Source organism: Gymnodraco acuticeps, unplaced genomic scaffold (assembly GCF_902827175.1).
Source record: "Gymnodraco acuticeps unplaced genomic scaffold, fGymAcu1.1, whole genome shotgun sequence".
Taxonomy (NCBI): Eukaryota; Metazoa; Chordata; class Actinopteri; order Perciformes; family Bathydraconidae; genus Gymnodraco; species Gymnodraco acuticeps.
The window spans coordinates 36933-46412 of NW_022990655.1; the positions used below are offsets into that span (position 1 = coordinate 36933).

Below are 9480 nucleotides of genomic sequence, written 5' to 3' on the forward strand. Positions count from 1 at the left end.
TTCAGAAATCATCCTTGATGTGGTTTAGAACTGGATGGCGTTTTATCACATCAGAATTTAACTTTATCTCCGGTAGAATTCTGATCAGGCATTAGCTCGGCCTCCTCCTTTTTTTTTTTAAGCTAAGGACCCAAGATCCGCGTTTCTCTGCCATGGAGGTAGAATAAGAACTGGATACAGCGTGGGAGGCGGGGTCTCGTTCTTTCCTATGAGAGCTGCTCATTGGTGCATGAGGACAAAATGGCCCAACTTTTGAGGGAGCGAAACGTCACAGATTACCCAGCATGCCTTGCTCTCAGAGCAGAATAACCCGTAAATGCGCTCATAGAGCATGCGCAGTTGAGTTGCCCCTTAAGCCCCGCCCCCCGAGCTCGGCTCACTAGAATGAATGGAGAGAGAAAATAAATCTTGATTCGGCTTTTAGTGCATTTTACAACTTTAAGGACTTAATGATTCTAATAAGGGCTATAAAATAGTTCTAGTTTATTTAGTTAAAAAAAATGATCCGCTGATTTACAGACGTCTCTTTCCCGATGTTAGTCAATGGGAGAAAGTAGTTTTGGGCCGGGTGACGTCACGGACTGATACGGAAGTTGCAGTACCGCCGTTTGGACACAACGAATGTTGGGCTCAGAGTCCGGCGCACTTCCTGGGGGCTTGGGCTGGAACAGAGGGATATGAGGGATGTCTAAAATGCATGATGTGTTTGTATTTTGAGCAAAACACATCAGACATGTTTTTATATATTTGTATATATCTGAGACCCATAATATATGCCTTAAAATAGCATGATAGGTGACCTTTAAAGTTCTTATACAAAATATCTTCTTTTTTGCACCCCTTAAACTAGAAATCACCACCTCTTGCTATTCAAATAGTTCTCTCTGTATTATAGATTAACCTGTTTTAACTTCGCCTTGAATTTACAGTCAAGTTATATATCTATTATATGTTTATACTGCAAGTGTACAGTATATATAGTATTTTATTTATATATATATATATATTTATAGTGATAAATAAAAAAATATATATATATATTTATAGTGATAAATAAAATATATATATATATATTTTTTTTAAATTTATATTTATCTTGTTAAAGTTGATTTTTGTAATCCTTTTCTCTCCATGTTATCTTCTAAAATGGAGAAAATGTTTCCAAACCCCCCTGGGATAAATAAAGTACTTCCTGATTCTGATATAAATAAATAAGACTGGGTGAAGTACGGTGGTGGAGATAAAGCATCATGAGTCATCTGCAAATCACTGCAGCTCATTTTCCTGCCACTCCTACAGGAACTCTGACCAGCTTGATTTATTAAGTCCTTTCATGACATCCAAGGACACCGTACAATTAGTTAAATATTCTAAGAGGTAAAAGCAGCAGAACATGATAAAAACAAACATACCATCACGGAGAAGACAATTAAAGTGGACACAAATGATAGGGAACATTTATTTAACTTTTTATTTCAAAACGTTTTTAAACCCAACTTCCCCCTGGGATAAACAAACTATTTCTTAGTGTGTTTGTTGGAAATGAAACAAAGAACTTCTCCTCATTTCCCTGTTAAATAACCCGTGTGTGTTTTTCCTCCCTCAGCTCTACCTGCAGGCTCGTCTCCAGGTTGAATGGGCGCGGCTGCTCCGACCCACAATGCAGTTCTTCCTGATCGCCGCCTCGGTTTTCACCGGCCTATCGAGGGTGTCTGATTACAAACATCACTGGAGCGACGTGTTGACCGGTCTGCTGCAGGGCGCCATTATGGCTCTGCTGGTGGTGAGTGATCAGCTGACCTGTACTTTACTGAGTATTAACATTTTCTGCTACTTTCTTTGTGTTTTTAAGTGTTTTCTGAAAACCCAGAAAACTCATGTGAATTAAATTACAATGACATAGAAGAAGAATGAGCCCCCAAGTACAAGATCCGAGTACTTCTACTTTTACTCAAGTACCAGATCAGAGTACTTCTACTTTTACTCAAGTATCAGATCTGAGTACTTCTACTTTTACTCAAGAACAAGATCTGAGTACTTCTACTTTTACTCAAGTACCAGATCAGAGTACTTCTACTTTTACTCAAGTATCAGATCTGAGTACTTCTACTTTTACTCAAGTACAAGATCTGAGTACTTTCACTTTTACTCAAGTACAAGATCTGAGTACTTCTACTTTTACTCAAGTACAAGATCTGAGTACTTCTACTTTTACTCAAGTACAAGATCTGAGTACTTTCACTTTTACTCAAGTATCAGATCTGAGTACTTCTACTTTTACTCAAGTACAAGATCAGAGTACTTCTACTTTTACTCAAGTACCAGATCAGAGTACTTCTACTTTTACTCAAGTACAAGATCTGAGTACTTCTACTTTTACTCAAGTACCAGATCTGAGTACTTCTACTTTTACTCAAGTATCAGATCTGAGTACTTCTACTTTTACTCAAGTACAAGATCTGAGTACTTCTACTTTTACTCAAGTACCAGATCTGAGTACTTCTACTTTTACTCAAGTATCAGATCTGAGTACTTTCACTTTTACTCAAGTACCAGATCTGAGTACTTCTACTTTTACTCAAGTATCAGATCTGAGTACTTCTACTTTTACTCAAGTACCAGATCTGAGTACTTCTACTTTTACTCAAGTACAAGATCTGAGTACTTCTACTTTTACTCAAGTACCAGATCTGAGTACTTCTACTTTTACTCAAGTATCAGATCTGAGTACTTCTACTTTTACTCAAGTACAAGATCTGAGTACTTCTACTTTTACTCAAGTATCAGATCTGAGTACTTCTACTCAAGTACAAGATCTGAGTACTTCTACTTTTACTCAAGTATCAGATCTGAGTACTTCTACTTTTACTCAAGTACAATATCTGAGTACTTCTACTTTTACTCAAGTACAATATCTGAGTACTTCTACTTTTACTCAAGTACAATATCTGAGTACTTCTACTTTTACTCAAGTATCATATCTGAGTACTTCTACTTTTACTCAAGTACAATATCTGAGTACTTCTACTTTTACTCAAGTACAAGATCCGAGTATTTTTAACATACTATGCCTTTTCTTCCAGATCTTTCGACTACACTGACTTTCCCCCCTTCTTTAATTCAGACTAAACTCTGACTTAAAACCCATCTTTTTCATGTCCTCGTCTCTCAGGTGTTCTGCGTGTCGGACTTCTTCAAGCGTCGCGTGGCCCCCCGTAGAGAGGAGGATAATCCCCACACCACGCTGCAGGAGACAACCAATGGAAACCACTGTGAGAGTCCCAACTAAGCAGCACCTCGAGGGGGAGGAGCTTCTGTCCAAAACGCACACCCAGGACCCCTTGCCTTTCATTTCATGCTCAACCCTTTCTCCGTTACCCTGCATGGATCAAGCTGTGCATCCCAGAAGAAACGTCTGGAAGCTTTTAAGACTTTTTAAACCACCTGGAAGAAGGAAAGTGCCGACTACCTGCGAAGCCTCGTAGATCGACACGTGTGTTTTAGAGATTGTGCAAAGACATGTTTATCTACTGAGCAGGAAGAAGGATCTGCAGGTCCGACCACTGAGGGGAAACCTGTGAATGTACCTGTGCTTCTCACCTGATTTAAGAGCTTTTTGATGTACTATGGCGATTTTTCAGATACTGAACATTGACTTTTTTTATTTATTTTCGACATACTTGACCATGTATGTATTTAACCATGACTTTTCTCCCCGACATTTATGACGTTGTTTCAGATATTCAACATAGCAAACATTGACTTTTTTATTTATTAGACATACCAAACATTGACTTTTCTCCACATTTTAAACATCCACTTTGAGATTTACGACAGTTTTTTCAGATTTTGACATACTAGCCATTACTTTATGATTTGACTAAACATTGACTTTTTTTTTCTCCAGTATCAAAATGTTTTTGACTCATTTTCGACAGACTCATTGACGTTGTTTTGACATCTCAACATATGACTTTCTCGAAATACTACTTTGACTGTTCAGATCTTGCGACATTCTGACGTTATCTTCCCGGCATACTATGTAAAGACTTTACGATCAGCTGTTAGTTGAGTGCCTTTCGGTCGGGTGTTAAGTAAAGGGCTAATCAAAGGAGGTTTGCTTCTTAAAGCTGATCCTTAAACTCAAATGAAGCTTTACTCGTATTACGTTTGGTTTAAGAGTTGAGTCCCGTGTTGCCTTCGCTGTCGCTGCTGCGTATATGTAGATCTAATATACTTTTTATATGTAAAGAAAAACAACCAATCACCATACAGAGTTTTATTGAAAAGAAATATGTACAAATGTCTAAAAGGAGAATCAAAGCCATTTCACTTGTTATCATGAACAGATGTTGTTAAATGAAAGCATGACTTTTTTGTTTACCTCCCCAGGCAGATATATCCATATAATGTTGTATTATGAACCACTAATAAACGCATGAATGGAAAACACTTCTGTTCACATCCTAATTATGCAATTAAATACATTATAACAGGACATTTGCAAAGTTCACGACACATTTTCTGATGGAAAAAAGCAAGTAATTTCAAGGACAAATAAATTAAAAAGCCAATTAAACTAACATTTGGGGATGAAATGTTATTTGCCCAGTGTGAAAAATATGACAACAAAAAGATAAATGTGTGGTCTTAATGATGACTAAAACTCCTGAGGAGATTAAAGGTAGAGACTGGCAGCGAACACAATGTCCCTCTTGATCTTCGTTATTCCTGCAGACACAGAAATAAAGAGTTAATGAAGCATTTCAATAAGCAAGGCAAGTTCATGTGTACAGCAACGAGGGAATGTAAAGTGCTCCAGAGAGCGGAGAGCAGTACATGAATCATAAGATGCTAAGACAACAAAAGTAAAACAAGTGAATAAATTGTGCTTAAATGACACAATATGAGAAAGCAACAATTAAAAATGACAGAAATCGCATTTAAAAGACAACGCTTTCTGTCACAGACAGAAAGAACAGCTGATATTCACACGAGACATAGCCAATTAGTCTCCTATTGGCCGACAGAGTTAATTGATTCAGCGTTAATTAAGTCATTTTTTTTTTACCTTCAGCGAACTTGTTCTCCAGCTCCGTGTTTCCGATGGCCTTCGCAGCCGAACACATCTGTCTCAGGACTTCCTCCAGACGACGCATGCAGCGGATGATGCTCCCTGCGCACACACACACACACACACACACACACACACACACACACACACACACACACACACACACACACACACACACACACACACACACACACACACACACACACACACACACTTAATGAAATCCATAATGATTAGTAAACACTGAATGTTCAAAAAGGGGGAAATCCTGTAGTTTAAACATTAATTAATTATCATATCTGAGAAGTTTTCAGTACTAATTTGGAGGATACTGTGTATTTGTACATGATAGGTAGATGGATGGATAACTCTTTCGTCACACAAGCGTGTTCAGACAAAAATACAATACTTAAAATACTTTAAAAAGTGGAAAAGAGAATTAACAATACAAAATATTAAAAGTATTTATATCAAATATAAACAAAACAATATAAAACATTCTGGATAATTAAAATAAAATGAACTGTGATTGGTGGCTTGAGAGAGTTTAAGATTTGCAGACAAGCAGACCTTTATTTTAACATCTGAGACAAGTAGTGTTAACTTCGTTGACTAAAACAATGACGAAATATGTTCGTCAACGACCTTTTTTTCCATGACGAAAACGAGACGATGGCGAGACGGCACCGACGGCAGTAAACAATAACTGCAACGAAATCATCATGCAATATCGTTGACGAAAATGTAGTTCACTAAATAAAAACTATGCCAAAATCTCTCTTTACTTTCGTTGACGAAAAATGAGGAGACGAAATATTATCAAAGATAACGTTACATCTCTGATAGTCAGTTTTTCTCCCAGCAGTTCCACTTCCGGTGCTGCGGCAGGGCAGCAGCTGTGTGTCCGTGCTGCGCGCGGCGGTAGATTTGAATTACACCGGGCAGCGGCACACTGTGAACTGTCAGGAAGACTCGGGTCTAACTCGTGGTCTAACTAACCTTATTTAACAGAAAATAAAATGGCAACAACAGGGCTTGGGAGCAGTGGTCGCACTCGCGTTAAACGAAGACCCCCCCCCCCGTCAGCGCGAGTGAGTGATACATTCTGCACTCGACGGATAATAATGGATTATGACGGAAATGTTACGATCCTGTCCGTCAAAATGACTGACAACGAAAAAGTCTAAAGCCATCACTGCTTGGGAGAAAGAAACGATGTGATATTTGGGCCCATTTTCGCTACAATGAGGCGGAGAAAAAAAGCGAATGCATTGTTTTATCAGAAGGGAAGCAATGTGGCCATAACACAGTTAAAACACCACAAACCTGACCAGATACTCTCTGCAAAGCTTCTTAATCATTCAACCTGTTTTTCATCAAATAAGGACAAGATATAATCTTACTGTGAAATACGTTTGACTAAAATGACAAAGTATTGGTTTTGGCTAGTTTGACTGAAATGTTCTATATAATCTGATGACTAAAAAAGACTCAACCGTTTTTATTGACAAAAAGTAGACTCAAATAATTAGTTTTCTTTGACTGAAATAAGACTAAAATGCTCAGACTTTTAGTCATGACTAAAACTTGACTAAATAAAAACAGGATGAAGGTGACTAAATATGACTAAAACTAAAAAGGAAATTTAACAAAGGACTAAGACTAAAACTAAATAAAAAAATAGCTGACGAAATGAACACTAGAGTCAAGTAAACATAGCTTAAAAAATACATACGGACACTTTGCCATCTGTATTGTTATTATACAGTTATATCTTTATTATCATTCCTATAAACGGACCTTCGAAGACGTCGGTCATCTTGCAGATCTGAGCGAAGGTGGCCCCGTTGGCCCAGGCGAACACCACGTCCATCAGGTGAGGCTTGAACTGGTTCAGGTACGTCTCCTCGTCCACTTCCAGCTTGGCGTCCGCAGAAACCTTCGCTATGCGCTTTGCACACTCCTGCACAGAAACAACAGCAACATTAAAGGTACCCTATAGAGCGGGGCAGTGGCAGCCGGCCCTGAAGGAAGCGGCCGGTTCCCTCGACAAAAAGCAACGGGATTTCTCCGTAGGATTTTGGACTATTGTAAAAAATAAGATCTGTGGAAAACTAACCTGTTTGATAAACGCACGTTTTGATCAGCCGGATAACCTCCACACGTCTACCCTACTTTTATCATTTTGAATCAGAAATCGAATCCCCAGAAGCTAAATGCTAACATTATGCTATAAAGGAACTACAGGCGAGTCCAGCAGCACGACTTCAACGTCACGCCAACTTCAGATCCATATTCAAACACACAGATTCTAAATGGAACGAGTTGAAGCGTTTGTTTGAACAGTCTGCAGGAGGCAGGGACTTGCTTTCAAGCAGAACAGAAACTAACTCAGAGGAGTGTTCACGTGTTCGGCGTAATGACGTACAACGACCTCCACGACTTCTTTAGTCCTATTCAGCCACTTGGTAACAACCATCGTTTTTCAGACGCGTCCACTCTTCAGAAATCCCCAGTGGGGTCACTGCTGATGATTTAATGTCCTAGAACAAAACGTGATCTCTTCGAGGTGTCTCAACCACAGACCTTAGTTCAGATATTTTCCAAAAACATGTTCAAAAACCCTGTTGACTCTGAGACGAGGGAACTGCCGACTCACCTCCGGGTTTAGGACTGGTTCCTGCACCACTCTATTACACTCTGTTCTTAGGCATTTACTATAGGTCTCAGATATATAAAAAACAAGTCACTCTAGAAGGGATTTATTTTGTATTTGATATGCCCCCCTTGTTTGAATAGGTTGCAGGTACACCCCCATAACCTTAAAGGTGGGGTAGGTAAGCTTCAGAAACCGGCTCGAGTGCACTAACATTTGAAAGTACGCAGCCGAAAAGAATCCGCCCCTTCCTTCAGACTTCCTCACAGAGCACCTCCTCCAACACATGAACGCGCACATGGCGTCAGCAGACTGGTGAGAGTGGCCGCCTGTTGCTGGCGAGTCATTGAAGTACTGCTGCAATGCACGCCCAATGAGGGCACGCCCAATGAGGGCACGAGATGGAAGGCTGACAGACAGGGCGGCAATCCAATTGGTTGTGCTTTGTACAGCACCACGGCTTCTTCCACAGATGACATTTTTTTATGGATTTATTGTCAAAGCACTTCAGATATTCATTGCTATCGGGATGTTAAGAGCATTCCATAGAATATAACAAAAAGTGTATCTCGAGCCGGTTTCTCAAACGTACCTACGCCACCTTTAAGATAAGACATTAGGCGCTTTTACACCGGAGTGCTTTTCCCAGTATAGTTCCGAAAATGTGCGTTCACACCAAAAAGAGCCGGAACTTAGTTCATGAGAGGGACTAGAGAGCCGGAACTTAGTTCATGAGAGGGACTAGAGAGCCGGAACTTAGTTCATGAGAGGGACTAGAGAGCAGGGACTTTCCTGGAGGAAAAGGTTCCCATGTCTGATTGGCTGGGCGGATTTCAAACCAAGCCCCGTAAAACTCCCAAAAAAGTTTTGTGAAGCCGCCATTTTATTATCCTCGCATTAGCATTATTAGCATTATCATTATTAGCATTAGCCCAGCGCACCAACGGAGAGAGACTAACTTATGGCAACACAACAAAAAAACATGGGAGCGGTGGAGAAGAGGAGGTGTCGGCGTTTCTGGCGATTTACTCAGAAGGCTTCAGGAAGCTTCTACTTAAATGTTAAGCCCTGAGACACAGTTTTGTGAAGAAGAAAAAACGCGGGCGGGGGCTCTCGGGCTGAACAGGTTGAGCAGCCTGACGGCCCAGGGGTAGAAACCGTTTGAGTCTGTTTGCCCGTGACTTGAAGCTCCTGTATCTCCTCCCAGAAGGCAGGAGAGAGACCAGTCTGTGACCTGGGTGAGAGCTCTGCTGAGGCAGGAGATGTGTTCCAGAGAGGGCATTTTGCATAACGACCTGATAGGTGACCTTTAAGATCTAATGACTTTAAAGCTTCAGGAAAAACATGTTTGATTTCAGTCGTCTCACCTGCATTTGTCTCAGAGGAGCTGCTAGTGTTTCAGTCAGTTTTGGCATCTCACTGGCCTGCAGGAGGAGAAAGACATCATTAATGTGAAACTGCAGTTACTGCTATTCAAAGAGACTGTAGGCACGATCGAGAAGACACTGCCTTCATTAGGAAACACACGCATGCTTTAAAGGTCCCCTATCACACTGTTGTTCATCAGTATATCACAGCTCTCAGATATATACAGAGCCTGTCTCTGATTGGCTGAAACACCAAGATCATTGCAGCATTACCCATAATCCCCTCTGTTTCAGCCCTGTTTCCAAAGGGCTGATTCTCTGTCTGTTACTTTAGATGAGAATAAGGAGCCCCTCCCCACGCCCCTCTGAGAGACATTTGGTTA

At 40.3% G+C, this 9480-nt stretch overlaps 2 protein-coding genes across 3 annotated transcripts in view; one reads left to right on the forward strand and one right to left on the reverse strand.

Moving 5' to 3' along the window:
• Positions 1–4452, forward strand: part of plpp1a (phospholipid phosphatase 1a) — a 33179-nt gene extending 28727 nt beyond the window's left edge. For both annotated transcript variants that reach the window (XM_034229531.1, XM_034229532.1), the window contains 2 exons: positions 1607–1783; positions 3173–4452. In XM_034229531.1, the coding sequence (XP_034085422.1) occupies positions 1607–1783; positions 3173–3289 (294 nt within the window). In that variant the 3' untranslated portion in view covers positions 3290–4452. The remainder of the gene's footprint in view (positions 1–1606; positions 1784–3172) is intronic.
• LOC117554933 (exosome RNA helicase MTR4-like) lies at positions 4265–9181 on the reverse strand. Its single transcript, XM_034229533.1, has 4 exons — positions 9098–9181; positions 6875–7037; positions 5072–5176; positions 4265–4731 (listed from the first exon to the last, which is right to left on the reverse strand). Exons 1-4 carry the CDS (start codon positions 9143–9145, stop codon positions 4679–4681), a joined length of 369 nt encoding a protein of 122 aa, XP_034085424.1. The 5' UTR covers positions 9146–9181; the 3' UTR covers positions 4265–4678.
• Between the last annotated feature and the right edge of the window lie 299 nt (positions 9182–9480).

What these genes read in the sequence shown, in the direction of transcription:
- LOC117554933 (XM_034229533.1), bottom strand. Translation starts at nt 9,145, where the DNA reads ATGCCAAAACTGACTGAAACACTAGCAGCTCCTCTGAGACAAATGCAG. An exon ending in CTCCTCTGAGACAAATGCAG is followed by an intron (nt 7,038 to 9,097) that starts GTGAGACGACTG and finishes GTTTCTGTGCAG; the next exon opens with GAGTGTGCAAAGCGCATAGC. An exon ending in GGAGAACAAGTTCGCTGAAG is followed by an intron (nt 4,732 to 5,071) that starts GTAAAAAAAAAA and finishes CTGTGTCTGCAG; the next exon opens with GAATAACGAAGATCAAGAGG.